The sequence below is a fragment of the Pagrus major genome, chromosome 15 (assembly GCF_040436345.1).
Source record: "Pagrus major chromosome 15, Pma_NU_1.0".
Taxonomy (NCBI): Eukaryota; Metazoa; Chordata; class Actinopteri; order Spariformes; family Sparidae; genus Pagrus; species Pagrus major.
The window spans coordinates 2,342,815-2,358,318 of NC_133229.1; the positions used below are offsets into that span (position 1 = coordinate 2,342,815).

At 40.4% G+C, this 15,504-nt stretch overlaps 1 protein-coding gene across 1 annotated transcript in view; it reads right to left on the minus strand.

Annotated features, from left to right (window-relative positions):
* Positions 1-244: 244 nt before the first annotated feature.
* Positions 245-15,504, minus strand: part of LOC141009673 (neurotrypsin) — a 40,950-nt gene continuing 25,690 nt past the window's right edge. The window contains exons 7-14 of the mRNA XM_073482366.1: positions 14,776-14,954; positions 11,057-11,198; positions 10,278-10,492; positions 9,938-10,079; positions 8,431-8,709; positions 8,221-8,343; positions 4,619-4,899; positions 245-1,663 (exon numbers count right to left, since the gene is read on the minus strand). Of these exons, the coding sequence (XP_073338467.1) occupies positions 1,344-1,663; positions 4,619-4,899; positions 8,221-8,343; positions 8,431-8,709; positions 9,938-10,079; positions 10,278-10,492; positions 11,057-11,198; positions 14,776-14,954 (1,681 nt within the window). The 3' untranslated portion in view covers positions 245-1,343. The remainder of the gene's footprint in view (positions 1,664-4,618; positions 4,900-8,220; positions 8,344-8,430; positions 8,710-9,937; positions 10,080-10,277; positions 10,493-11,056; positions 11,199-14,775; positions 14,955-15,504) is intronic.

The window sequence follows — 15,504 nt, forward strand, 5'->3', positions numbered from 1 at the left end:
CTGGTTACATGTCACTATAAGTGGTCATTGACTTAAGTCATTAAGTAAAGCGAAAAAACATACGATTAAGACAATGCAAGAACTGCATGCCAAACTCTGTGACATGTATTTTTTTTAACAGGTACTAACATACAATGAATGAAAACAGTTATCTATTATACTAATGTTTATAATGCATTATAGACAATAGTTTATTAATGAGTTATGCTTATTGTTATAATATTAACAGTAATTGATTGTCATTATATTGATGGGTGCTCATAACTATGATTGTAGGGCACTATATGCACATTATAACGCATTATAAGTATGTTGATAATGCGTGAAAATGCATCATAGACATAGGCTTAGTAGTTACCCCACCACCACCACTGGTGTGTTGAGTCCATTTGGGGGATCCTTTACCATGCGTGGCTTCATTTCCCCCTTACACAACGAGCTCCTCCTGATTGAACTTACTTTTTCCAGGAATTTGCCTAAAAGACGTTCATTGGCAACAATGATGACCTTAATGGTTAGAATAATGATGAATAATGGACCTTTGGTTTTGGTTCAGAAATGTACACTTGGAATGTTAATAAGACAAATAAAATGTACAAATTCAGTATTATACATGACGCATCATTTGGCAAAGGCATTTGTTTTTTCCTCATTACTCTCATTCTTTCACTGGCTCTGACCTGCTGATTGTAAGGCATGCATTTTAGTGCAATGTCATTCAACTTTTCACAAGACTGGGTAAGTATAGCATTATTTAACTGTGCCATGTGCACCAAGAGGTCTTCATGGGTCCACTTCTTTACAGGTAGCGGGATCTCAGGTGTGTCAATGTGTTTTTGTCTATTCCAGTAGTATAGTATTTATACTGTTCTCCACCCACAGCACAGCTAACTTTGTAAGGGCAGATCAGTTCTAAATACCCTTTTGTGAATGTGGAATGAAAGAAGAAGCAGCCATTGAGCTGGTTAGATGAAGAGGTGCAAGAAACAGGCACATATTACAGTTTGGGCGAACATCAAATCTACAATAAATCATTGAAGTAAGAAACTCTTACCACTTCCTGTTTGCCCATCACTGGCTCTGATCAAAGTTCCTTGACGTATATAACAACTCAGGTGTCCCCTACTGTATGAGAATTTGGCATGAGTTCACTCTGTGTCACACCTAACATGCTACTTACAGTGATGTGGAAAAAAAAAGAAATGATCTTAAGAGCTCAGTGTAGAAGGCACCACACAGAAGCAGTGGCCAGCAGGCTTCAATCTTACACACTTCCTTTCACAAGTCCTGATGCCACTTAATAACATTGGTTTTCTAGAGTTATTAAGTCTTATTCTCCATCGTTAGTTCTTGTAGGGTTTGTTGATGACCTTGTCAATCCATCGCAGGAACCTGCTAACACGCGTGTACACTCCAGGGAAAGAGGGGTTACCACAACCATGACCCCAGGAGATGACTCCTGTCAGCACCCAGCGGCCCCCCTCCCCCTGGCAAACCAGTGGACCCCCACTGTCGCCCTGGCAACTGTCCACACGGTGGTGCTCTGACAGGCTCCCAGCACACAGCATGCGGCTGGTAAAACGATCACCGTATCTTTTCTTACACTTCCAGGCTGGAAGCAGGGGGACCCAGGCCTGGAGTAGAGTCCGGGAGTACTCTGAATCTGACAGCAGAAAGGAGACAGGACAAAGAAACAGTGAGGACAGTAATGTGAAAGCATTAAGTAGAAGATGTCCAATAGCAATAAAACCAATGAAGCAAATGCTTAAAAAAAAGTTGCAGCCTCCACGCACCAGCAAAGCCTACGGACAAAGAGTGTGGTCAAACCCCAGCAATCCAGTAACTGGGATTACTGATGTTTTTGTGGCTCAGGCTTTTATGACAGGTTAAAAGAATGTGCAATAAGTCAGAGAGACATATTAGATCACTCCACTGTCCACTTAAAATTACATTTAGATAGCAGACATAAAACGACACCATGGAGATTAAATATTAGTGCTAATTAACCCTGGGTTCAAGGATAAAATAAAAAATGAGCTAAAAGGAGGATAATGATGATGGGAATGTAAACCCAGTGATACTGTGGGACGCAGCCAAGGCAGTTCTGAGGGAAAAAATTATATTTAAAACTGCTAGAAAGGTAAAAGCCCAAAGACTCTTACACCTGCATAAACAACGTTTAGGTCTTGAACAACAAGATAGTAAAAATAAGGATCCACAATTACTCCAGCAAATGAGACCAATTAAACAAGAAATTGATAACATTTTATGTGATGAAGTGGAGAAAAAGCTTAGATTTACAAAACAGAGCTATTATGAGGCAGGCTCTAAAGCCTCTAAGAGAGGCCACCATCTCGGTACCAAGGGTAAGGACTTAAAAGAATGTGGGGCATACAGACTCATCAGTGTCCTGAATCAGGATTATAAAATATATGCAGCTATTTTAACAAAAAGAAAGGAAGGACATTATGCCCTTTTTGATCGATGGGGACCAATAAGGATTTATTCAATGTAGTCAGACTAAGGACAATATAAGGAGGACCCTACACACCACTGAATATATAAAAACGGAAAAACTTGGGTATTCCGTATGGATGCAGAAAAAGCGTTCAACTCAGTGGGGTGGGAGTTCCTCTATAAAGTATTGGCAAAAAAATTTGGTTTCCATTTGAAGTTCATTCAGAGCATTAAAACATTATATACACCGATCAGCCACAACTTTAAAACCACTGACAGGTGACGTGAATAACATTGATCATCTCAACACAATGCGATGTTCTGCTGGGAAACCTTGAGTGCTGTCATTCATGTGAATGCCACTTGACACGCACCACCCATCCAAACACTGTTGTGGACCAAGTACACCCCCTCATCACAACAACACTACTCGATGGCAGTGGCCCCCCAGCAGGACAATGTGCCCTGACACACTGCAAACACTGCTCAGGAACAGCTCGAGGAACACAATAAAGGGCCCAAGGTGTTGACCAGGCCTCCAAATTCCCCAGATCCCAATCTGATCGAGCATCTGTAAGATGTGGTAGAGCAGGTCTGATCCATGGAGGCCCCACCCCCCAACATACAGGACCCAGAGGATCCACTATAAAACGCCCTGGTGCCAGACACCACAGAAAAGAACATTTGTTTATTATTAGCGTACTTATTATAATCTCTCCAGTCCAATGTAAAAACTGACAATATTGTTGAAATATTATAGAATTGTACTTTATTTAATATGACAGTCAGTTGTTGACCATATACAAACATCGATACAACTACTAGGCTTCCTCAAAATACTATGTATGGGAGTGAATCACAAGTTAGACATTATGATGTTCTGGTCCTTTGCTTGAGGACATTTTCTTGAACTGGACCTTACTGAATTTTAATTGAATACTCATGCTTGATATGTACATCACTGGGACAAAAGGACACAGTGTTTTTTAGACAAGAAAGAACTTCATGTTTAACATTTGCCGAACTTTCAAGAAGGCCTAAATGGTCAAGAATTTGTTGCAGAAAGCATTTCAGAAAGTTAAATAAGTAAAATTTCTCCTAACTCAACAACTCACAAAACTGAGCAGTTTCTGGGGAGTCTGGGGACATTCTCAATGGGAAACACAGAAGTAGCCTATTTTATTGATGGTAAAGTAAACAATTTAACGTATTTACCATCAATACAATGCTGTCTTCATCAATGCTGTTTGAACACAAACAGCTGCTAAATGTTGTTTAGACCCAGAAGCAGACAGGCTGGTACAGCATCACCATTACAAAGCTGAGACTTTTAACAAGGAAAGGAACAACTTCATGTATTGCCTTTAATGCAGAATTTACAAGAGGGCACTAATGATTTAGAATTTGCTGGGGATATTGAGGTTACTAATTCAGAGGTTAAATCAGTTGAAACAGACAGTGTGTTCAGATACATCACACATCATATGTATTGCCGTCTTGTTGTTTCGCAAATGAAGTCAGTTGGCGTCCTGTTACCATGCAACCTTGTCAGGGACGCATCAGGATGCATTAGCGTTTACACTACAGAATACGTGTGGTCAAATGCGACCAAGAGCTGTCCACTTGTGCGTAGATCCCCCAAGATAGATGTTAATGGCAGGTATAAACCACCTCTCAGTGTCTTGTGGACATGTGGACAGGAGAAGGTGGCGATCGCACTGCCAACCCTGTGATCAGTGGATGACCAGCTCTACCTTCTGAACCACAGCTGCCCATAGCAGACATTGGACATGCTGCATAATAGGACACACAGTATACCACAGGTATATGTATTCTACTAGAGGTATATGTATGCTGATACTCAAACCCTTATTAAAGGGACAGTTCTCAAAAAACAGAGCATGTGTAGACTTACTTGGCCAATAAAGCCAAATCTGATTTTAACATTTAGAAATACTGAACCAATGAGAAATAGTATGGGGAAATATGGTGGTTGGTTAAATATTGAAAATGTAATGTTTCTGTCTGTGGTTGAAATCAGTGACTGACTTTTAAATGTTTTTTTTTCTGTATCTCTGTACTGGACATACAATAATGAAGCTGTTATCTGTTCATCTGACTCTGGGTTGAAAGCAAACTGGCATTTGAGCAGTGAGGTTACCTGTGATGCCCCAGCCAGTGATCACACAGGCAGCAGGCCTCTTCTCCCACTTGTTACCTGGCTCCGGCAGACACACTGCACCAGTGTGAGGATTAAATGCCACACAGTTACCCTCTGTGCCTTTGAGCCGCAGCAGGGCGATGTCGTACTCCCAGCCTTGATTGTGATACTTTCTGTGGATAACGATGCGTTCAGGGGACATGGTCCGTTCAAAATCATCCTGCTCCTCAGTGTGGTAGTCCCCCAGGCGCAACACATAGCGGGACGGGTCTCTGCCAAATCTGAAAGAGCAAAGGAAATGATGGTCTTAAAGGCATATTATGCAGGATTTGTCGGTTTCTGTGCAAACACATCATTTAAAGCTGCAGTAAGCAATTCTGGAGAAAGATAGTTTATTGCTGAGTCAAATGTCAACACTTGGGTTGGTAGCTCGGCAATGCCAAGTGTTAGTATTTGACGTCCTGAACACAACTAAATAATTAGAAAACAGAGGGGGCAGAGGGCAGGGTCTATGCAGACACCACCGTACACTTCTAGTGGCTCATTAGTGATGGTCGAGAGGGATTATTTTTGTCTGAATCTATACATTTTTGGGACAATCCTAAGTATAAGGTATGCCCAACGTTTTATGTAACATGCATTATTACATACAGTGGATGGCATCATTCAGCGATTTTAGGCTTTTTTTAGGGGTGCTCAAGTGCACTTATATTTAATGTCAGCACCCATTAAAAATTATGATTATTATACATTTTTATTTACTATATTCCCCACCGTCCTGAAAGAAAGAAAAAATATGTATTTATGTTATTAACCTCATTAACGAGAACTCTTTCAACACAGTATGAGAGTCTTTACTGTGTTTTGCTGTATTTTACTGTGGCACTCTTCTTTCTGTTATGTACTGCAGGTGTACAGCTGACACATTGTGGAGGTGGGTCTGGCTATGTGAGACTCCTGTGGACCGGGCTCCTCACACACACAGCGGACTGGACCCGGGGAGAGACAGGTGAAGTTAAGATGACTCAAGTTGATGACAACTAACTATGTTACGTCTTGTTACGTCTCATTACATGTCTCTGTTTCGTTCTGTTTAAGATCCGACATGAATTTGAGGCAGTAAAGACCTTGGCTATGCTAAAGCTATTTCAATTTCATATAGTCCCCTCCAAAACTATTGGAACAGCAAGGTCAATTCCTTTATTTTGGCTGTACACTGAAAACATTTGGTTTTGACATCAAAATATGAGTATGAGACAAGAGATCAGCATTTCAGCTTTCATTTCCAGGTATTTACATCTAGATCTGTTTAAAAAACTTGGAAGATAGCATCATTTGTTATGGAACACCACATTTCTAGGTGAGCAAAAGTATAGGAACAGGTAGACTTAAAATAGATTAGAGTGAATAATACTTAATATCTTGCTTGCAATAACTGCATCAAGCCTGCGACCCACTGACATCAACAAACCTTTGCATTCTTCTTTTGTGATGCTTTTCCAGGCTTTCACCACAGCCTCTTTCAGTTGTTGTTTCTTTTGGGGGGTTTCTCTCTTCAGTCTCCTCTTTAGCAGGTAAAATGCATGCTCAGTAGGGTTTAAGTCTGGAGATTGACTTGGCCAGTCGAAAACCTTCAACTTCTTACCCCTGATGAACTCCTTGGTTGTTTTGGTAGTGTGTCCTGGGTCGTTGTCTTGCTGCATGGTGAAGGATCTCCCGATCAGTTTGGTTCTATCTCTCTTTAAATTGACAGACAAAATGTTTCTGTAGAGTTCTGAGTTTCTTTTGCTGCTGCCATCATGTGTTACATCATCAATGAAGATCAATAGCCCATCCCAGAAGATGCCATGCAAGCACAAGCCATGATATTACCTCCACCTTGTTTCACAGATGAGCTTGTGCGTTTGGGATCATGAGCAGATTCTTTCTTTCTCCACACATTAGCCTTTCCATCACTTTGGTAAAGGTTCATCTTTGTCTCATCAGTCCATAAAACTTTGTCCCAGAACTTAGTTTTCTGCGGATGGTGGATTGAGATACCTTCACTCCTGCCCTCTGGAGGTTGTTGGTGATGTCACTGACAGTTGTTTTAGGGTTTTTCTTTACAGCTCTCACAATGTTTTGTCATCAACTGCTGATGTTTTCCTTCGTCTACCAGTTTGACATCTGGTCCAAATGGTTGTACTGGCTATGGCCAATGTTTGTGCAATAGCTCTGATTGAGTTTCCATCTTCTCTCAGCTTCAAAATTGCTTGCTTTTCTCCCATAGACAGCTCTTTGGTCTTCATGTTGGTTACACCTTGCAAAAGCAAAACTCAAAGTTGAAACTGAGAGTAGACATTCAGCGCTATTTATTGTTTGAATAATCAATGTAATAGGACACACCTCCAATAATTTGTTTTTTAACAGATGTAGATGTAAATACCTGGAAATGGATGCTGACATACTGAGCTCTTGTCTCATATTCATCTTTTGGTGTCAAACCCAAATGCTTTCAGTGTACAGCAAAAATAAAGGAACTGGCCTCGCTGTTCCAATAGTTTTGGAGGGGACTGTATATGACTCCAAAGAAATGTCTTTCATAGATGGCTATAGGTTACAATTTTTTTTTCTCTGTAAAACAGTCAAGCTCAGGTGAGAGTAAGAATTTGATGTCACCTGACTACATTGCCCAGGAAGAGAGAGAGGGAAAGAGGGGGAGAGGGGGAGAGAGAGAAGGAGAGAGCAAAAACCAGGTGAGAAAGTGGACAGGTAGTGAAAAACACATGATGCTGATTTGCCCACATTTATTTCAGTGGACTCCTCAATGATTTCACATGAAGTAGTGTAGTGTGTACGTTTTCAAATATGGAACCTTTTCTGACATTTATTTACGTCTTAAATACTCTGTTTGCTTTATTTGTTATCAGATTATAATTAACCTTCTAGCTGCATACAGTATGTTTGTGTGTGATTGTCAGTTCAAAAGGGAAAGCCGAAGATGGAAGACCCAGGTGACAAAGTGGACAGATAATGAAGATTTATATAGAGGGGGAAAAAAACAATCAATTAATAAAATGTTAAATGTGTGAGCACCCCTATAGGTCTTATTCTAGAATCACCCATTGATGGCATGCATAACCCACAAAGCAGTGTCACTGACAACTCTGGAGGGATTTAGTTTTGATAAATACAAAGTACACAATACTGGCCATACATGGTAAAGACACTGAATGTAACATAAATAAAGTGAGTACATTTGATTTCTAATTACTTATACATTTGAGTGACTCTTATACTTGACTTTTATATTTGGTTGTGTGAGAGAAATTTACCAGGAAAAATGTGAAGTTTCATAATAACATTTACAGGGTAAGGAGCGGCAAATTTTCAAAGTTTTCACCAGTTTGAGGATTGACCAGATTCACAAATCCTGCAAAAGGGTTGTTTATATTTTGAAAACATTGTGTGACCCATTATGTGGTTATATAAAAGAATTACATTATTTATAAATCATAGCAGGTAAAAGACAATGTGACATGAAAGTGACGGACACCTCCTATTTTTAAGCTGTAAATGTTTCTAATGACAATAAGTGACCATTAGAGGGAAGTGTCTCCTACCTCTTGAAGCAGTGTGCAGCAGTCACAACCCAGCAGGGGTTGATGATTGATCCTCCACACAGAGGATGGTTTCCTTTAGACTGCGACCTGAGCCACACAGACACCTGCCAGGGCCATTCACCCCTGAAATCACATCCACACAAGTCAGACAGTGAATCAAATTCTGCTCTTTGTAAGTGAGGAGGCAGAGTGTTGTGTGTGTATGCTGACCTCAGTGACTTATCTCCTCCTATAATCCTGCGTCGACGACGCTGGTTATTGAGTCTCAGGCCACAGGTCTGCATTGCCATGGCACCGTCTCCCACAGGATCTAGGGTGTAATCACAGATGACGCCTGCATCCTCACTGTGCCGACAGTCATGGCCATCTTGACCCACAGCCGGGCACTGGCCTAAGGATGTCTCGGTGCCCAAGCATCGAATGTTGTCCAGATGGATGGGACCTTGACCCTCCCCAAAGTATGCCATGGATCGAGCTTTAGCCACACCGCTGGGAGGACAGCACACAAACACACACAGTAACATTATTATTTGATCCTTTTTGTTTTATAAATGTACATATACATTTAAACTTTTTTTTTCAAATTCACAATACATGTATAGCCAATTTTGTCTGCTGTCACTGTTAAAAACTGGCCATCACAAAATGTTCTTCAGTTAAACCCAGTTTATTGTAGAAGCTATTATCATGGGTCCAGACTCATTTGAACACATTTGAACACATTTCCCCCTATACAGTAGGTTCTCTGTCCTACTGCATTAACTCCTACTGTAGAAATGTAGGTGTTATCTTTGACAACAAGCTTGTAATTTTGACCAACATGAGATATCTGTTGTCCAATCTTGCTTCCTGCGAAGAACAAGGAAACTGTCATCCGTACCTATCACATCCTGGTGAGATTACTGCAACTTGTTCTATTCCAGTCTGAGCCACAACCTACCCAAGCTTCAAGTGGTCCAGAATGAAGAAAAAGATTATAGAAAAGATTAAGATGCTAATGATCACTTTTGAGGCATGTATGTGTTTGGCACCTGTCTGTATCTCTGACCTGCTAACCCCGTAAGGACCTGAGTACAGCCTGAGACCTAGTTCCTAGGTAAAGTTTTTCATTTTCCCCATTTTAGATTAGCATGTTTGCATGCTAACATTTGCTAATTATCAATTAATACAGCATACAGATGATTGCCAATAGTTTTTCAGGTGCTTTGGTCATAATAAACCAAAGTTTTAGACAAATCAAAAATTTCACCACATGATGGCATTGATCATCAGTAGTGAGGTATTGATGGCAAGCCATCCAATAGCTCAATCCAGACAAAAAATATTAACCTGCAGTGGGAGCAGAAAGTCATTAGGGCGGATCATCTGGGAACCAAGAATGTTTGCACCTAATTTGAATTTCATTTAATTTCACGCAAATCCAAAAATGTCAACCTTCTGGTGGCACTAGATGAAAAGTAAGAGGTCATTGGGATCCATCCTCTGGGGATGATAATTGTCCGTACACAATTTCACGGAAATCGATACAGTAGTTGCCAAGATATTTCAGCCAGGCAACCAATCAACTGTCCTGAGGCTGAGCTCTAATCGACAGATTTCCAGGAAATTTTATGAATGCATTCATGTTGAGGATGAACCCTGTCCATTTTGGACACTCCATGGACTTTAATGTCACTCTCTGAGGCAAAAATATCTAAGAAGGTGTAATTATACTAACGTGAATCCCAGCTGTCTGCAAACTACAGCTGCACTGACATCATTCCAATCATCATCACACACACTTCCCCACTGGCCATTGAGGAAGACCTCCACTCTACCCTCCTTCCTGCTCTCTCCAGCAACCAAACGCACCAGAGGGCCTGCAAATAAACATGTCAGGAAAAATGTGTCATTATTGAGTTGTTGGTGAGTTATGGCATAAGATTCTCAGATGCTAGCAAGTATTGACATATACCGAGGTATGCTGGCCTTTACAAAGAAAACAAACAGAAATCTCATAAACTGGAAGAGTAACTATTTGCTTGGTTTCCTCAATAGCCACTAACGTGAGTGCTTACCAGGTGGAGGCGACAGGCCTTGTATGTCATTGGCAAAACCTCCCCTCTCACAGCGGACACCTATATCTTCACTGTGGGAGCAGTCATGCTGGCCCCACTCAGAGTGGGTGCAGGCCAGTAGAGTGGCTTCTGTTCCCTGACACTGCACCTCATCCAGTAGGATTGGCCCACAACCTTCTTCATACACCATGTCAGCAGCCACCTCTGCTCGGCCGCTGCAAACAAGGCATGAACATCTACTTTATGGACATTTGTTTTAATGACTTCAAGAGCAACATCACCAACACTCTGGTAAATCTGAGAAACGCCTCTGTGCAAATACCCATGTTTGCTGAATATGTATTTAGGATGCAAAATGACTGATCTATAACTAGAAGAATAATATAGCTTGAAGTTTAGTTTTGAACCCATCTCTGAGCAGAGAACGCCTTGGCATTCCCCAGACTAAGTTGAAGACTGGGGCTGGGGAGAAGGGCATCTGAAATACCTTGCTAACCTGCCACCATGGCCAGAACCCATATACAGACAGAACAACAGAAGGGTTGATATTCATAATTCTTAATGCCAGTATGGTGTTCAATCATTTTGGGGTTTAAAAAGGACTTCTTTTCTTTTCGCTTCATCGGGGAAAAGAAATCGTTATTGCTTGGTAAGAATGATCATTTGCAGACATGATGGCACATGGTTGTTGTAAAATTGATAGAAAATCACAGAGTACTACTTAAGCTCTTAAGGCACAGAGGTATTCTATAGTGACTCAGATTTAGTGAATCACTGACCTGAAGCCCAGCTGTCTACACACCACCTGGGCGTTGAGCTCGGTCCAGTTGTCATCACACACAGTGCCCCATTCTCCCTGGTGGTAAATCTCCACACGGCCCTCCCAGTGACTATCTGCTCCCACCAGACGAACTGCACCATCTACAGACACAGGAAAACACGAATACAGTATCAGATCATATACCCAGGGTATTGCATGGTGTTTGCGCTGTTTTTTAGCTCACTATAGATCCCAATAATATGTATGGCAGGATTCTCAGTCATCCAAGTCATAGGATAACTAGAAATTCTAAGTCAAAGACAACCAAACTTGCTGTCTATTCTTGAAGACTTTTCCCCCTCTCAAAAAGCCTCTTTACTTCTGACTGACTGGTGGGGATACCCAGGCATTAACCTCTGGAGGGCTGTTAACAGACAGCAGAATGCACAAACCTGCACACTAGGGTAAGGTGACTAGATTTCTAAATAAAAACTGGGGACATTTCCAGTTCGACAGTCAATATATAATTAAATATTCAATGTTATTATCTATGAAATGTAAAACGGGAATGGTATTTTGACCATGTTAACTGCTGTAATAAAACTATGGTGATTTAGTACGCTACTTAATGTATGAAAAGTAAAAGTATTGATGTTGCAGTTAACTGCTCCCTGTCATGGTTTTATTATTATATCTGATGTTTTTTGGATTAATATAACTGCGTCTTTGATGTGTATGTATCATTTTACTGTTGCAAAAGTTTAAAATTGAAGTACAAGTCAAAGTACAATATCTACCTCTGAGATGTAGTGAAGTAGAAGTAGAAAGCTTCACAAAATGGAAATAACAGAAATGTATACTTAAGTATAGTACTTGAATAAATATACTTACAAATGTAAAATTCCACTAATGACACACTGTGACAGAAAACAACTATATTACAGAAACACTACGGCTCAGACAGACCTGTCCAATTTGACATTCTTTGAAGTCTTTTTTTTTTTCCTTCTCACTCTCCACCCCTTCTTCTCCAGTCTTCAACAATAAAGGGTACACTAGATATAGCCTGGTACTTTAGATAAATACTATGGCTAACAGATATCCATGCTTGCCTCAGTTTTGTATTTTATCTCATTTATCAACATTGTTTGGAATAATTCATTTGCAGGCTCTGTAATCATATATTTACCTTCCCCCCTCTATCTCTTTCACTCTTCTTCCTATACTGCGTCTTCCTTCCTTTCCCTCAGCTCCATCTGACTTGAAAAAATGTTTGTGGTGATGTTGTGGATGCATTTCTGGTGAGTTTTCCCATAAAAATTATTATTTTTTTGTTTCATGAAATAGTGCAAGCAAGTAGTAGAAGAATCAATGAGAGTGATATAACGCTGCTGTAGAGAGCAGCCCCTCCTGTTAGCCTAAACAAGTACAATGTGATTGTGTGTCAAAAAAACGAACAGTTAGAAGAGCCACCGGTTAATGTCTCAAAGTATTATTTCACTTCACGGTCTGTTTTTAATGCAAAGTAAAAAACATGGACATTTTGTGGGATAAGATCCAGCCGGAGACAGGCCACCAGAAACAGGGACTGTCCCTGGAAAATGGGGAGGTCTGGTCACCCTACACCAGAGCCAAAAACATCCACTGAACAACAGTGGCGCCAACCGCTGGCTCAAGGCACAGTAGTCTCCCTACATATAAAGGACATCTTTGAAAATAACAATGTACACAATTTGTACTGACAAGACAGGGAAAGACTAAATGTATTCTATATCACCATATAACGATACTCCAAATCTAAGATGATATGTAGTAGGGATGTAACGGTATGAAAATTTCACACCTCGGTAATAGTGACCAAAATTATCACGGTTATCGGTATACCGCGGTATTTTTAAAATGTTGAAAAATGTTGAAAAAACACTGATACACTGATAAATTGAAATAATTTCACCAAGATTTATATTTAAATAGATTTATTATATATTAAAAGGGTTAAGGTATAAGCAGCCTGTTTTTGAAACGCGTCCTGTAATGTCTGCGTTACAGAGGTAGAATGAGATGTACTGGCAGTAGCACTCGATTGGCCAGCAGATCCTCTCTGTGAAAAAAATGAATAGAAAATGTCATTATTAATTATAACTGTCATTGTTACTTAATACTAAGGGTGCAACCAACAGATCACAAAACTCACAATCTAGATCATATCACTTTTGTGAGAAACAGGTTGGATAATCTTTTAGATCAAAACAAAAAGGATTATTGTTAAATTAATTATGAACACTATTTTGGCTCTTATCTCTATCTAGACACTTGTTATATTCACCATTTTATATTATTCTTTATATATAGTCTATTCTACAAATAATCCACAAGTATTATATATTTCTGATATTACTTATATATATATTGGCTGTCTGTCTCTGTCTGCTTGCTCGTCTGTTGTCAATGGACTCGGTCAATCTGATTGGTCTAAAGGCTGCTGAGCCACAGGTAGACGCTGCTCCGGTGAACGGAGCTGAGATGAAAGTCAGTCATCTGAGTCAGTTTGCATTCACTAACTCAGTCCACCCAGTACGTGTTTGTCTCAAATCCTCTTCCCTGCAGCTCTGCATCAATATCTGGGGAATTATTAGGTCGACTTTAAAAAGTGAAATCTACAATTAATAAGCAGTTCAGATAACGTGCCAAATCACGGATCAACTTCGTTCAGTTATACCACTATCTGGTCAGTTTACATTGGTGACAACAGCAAATTAGACAGAGAAAACTCGACATACACATACACACATCATTCACCTGAGCTTAAGGTTAATTTACCTTGCATTCGCTGAACAGCTGAGGGTGATGGTCGTGCAAATGAGTAAGTAAATTGGATGTGTTGCCGCCCCTCGCAACAACTTTCTTCTTGCAGCTCCTGCAGATAGGGCTGCCATCCTCGACCAGCTGTCCCTGAGCATTCTTATAATAACCAAAATACGCCCAGACTTCAGATTTGGTTCTCTTTGAAGGCGGAAAAATGCCTTGAGGGTTGCTACTATCACGTCCTCCCTCCGCCATGTCTTCTTCACTACATAACAAGTGCACGTTGCACGCTGCGCATGCGTAGGGAGACTTGGATAAAGTATCTCGCCAGTTTTCCACACCGTGGTTATCGACCGCGGCGGTTACCATGGTAATTAAAACTTAAACGGTAACCTTCACCGTCGGGAATTTTACCGTGGTTTACCGTGACACCGGTAACCGTTACATCCCTAATATGTAGTCTTGTTTTACCATAACGATATAATATTGATATACTGCCCAGCCCTATTTGACACTAAACAGGTCTGCAAGCTTAAGGCTCATGAGAGGCAGTTGGCAGTGCAGTTCTGACATCTCTTCCAAGGCAGTGACTCTTACATGACAGCCATGTTGCCTAATGACCTACATGTGACCTCACCAACTCTCAATGTGTAATTAACCCACAGAGGTCAAGGGACTGGGAATCCTTGCCAGTCAGTCAGAACAGAAAAGGATTTTTGGATGGTATGTCAAATGTTTTCAAGAATCTACAACAAGATCAATCACTTTTGATGTTGTACTTCTTGTCACTGTGATATCTGTTATAAGAGGATTCCTGCTCGCATATCATATTCATATAACCAAAGGTAAGTTGCTTCCAACAGGAATGATAACTGTGTTGTCTAATATGAGCGTGTGAGTTAGTGTTAGCGTTTTTCCCTCCTTGGCTCTGACCTGTGTAGGGGTTGCAGGACACGCCTGCATCTTCCATGTGGTCACAATTGTGCTGCTTCCAGATGTTACGAGGACACTCCTCCAGAGAGAGCTCATTGCCTGTACACTGAACTCCGTCCAGCCAGATGGGACCAACACCCTGGCCAAAGTGGGCCCAGGTCCACGCCTTGGCCACTCCCCTGTTGGTCAGAACAAACAAACACCACCTTGTATTTTTAGCACAAGGTCAAATACACCTAAGAAATGTCCATCTCACATTTCTGTTAATGACCTGAGGGAGAGTGATATTATTTTGCAATACAAAAAAACTAAATCTACAAGTGTCACAATGTATATTTTTAGGATGCAATATAGTTGTGCAATTGGATTGATGAATAATTTAAAAAGAGCAGAAGAATACATCCTGAGCTGTGTTACTGCTTGGGTTGGTGCAAAGAAAAGTAAGTAATAATCAAGGCAAATGAAGATGAAAGCCTTGAACAAGGCCAATAATAGAATGATATAGGCTTAAATATTTTAGGCTCCAGGATATAGGATAAAATATTTTTCTAATACATTAGAAGAGCAGAGGAGGTATTTGAGATATATAAGTTATTTAAAATGTTGGTGATTTGACATTTAGCCTAGTGAAACAGCATAAAGGATGATGTAAGTCTGGCAAATACACAGAAACATTGAAAACAATATTGTGCTCCTTACACACTGGTCTATTTCATGCTGAACAAGAGT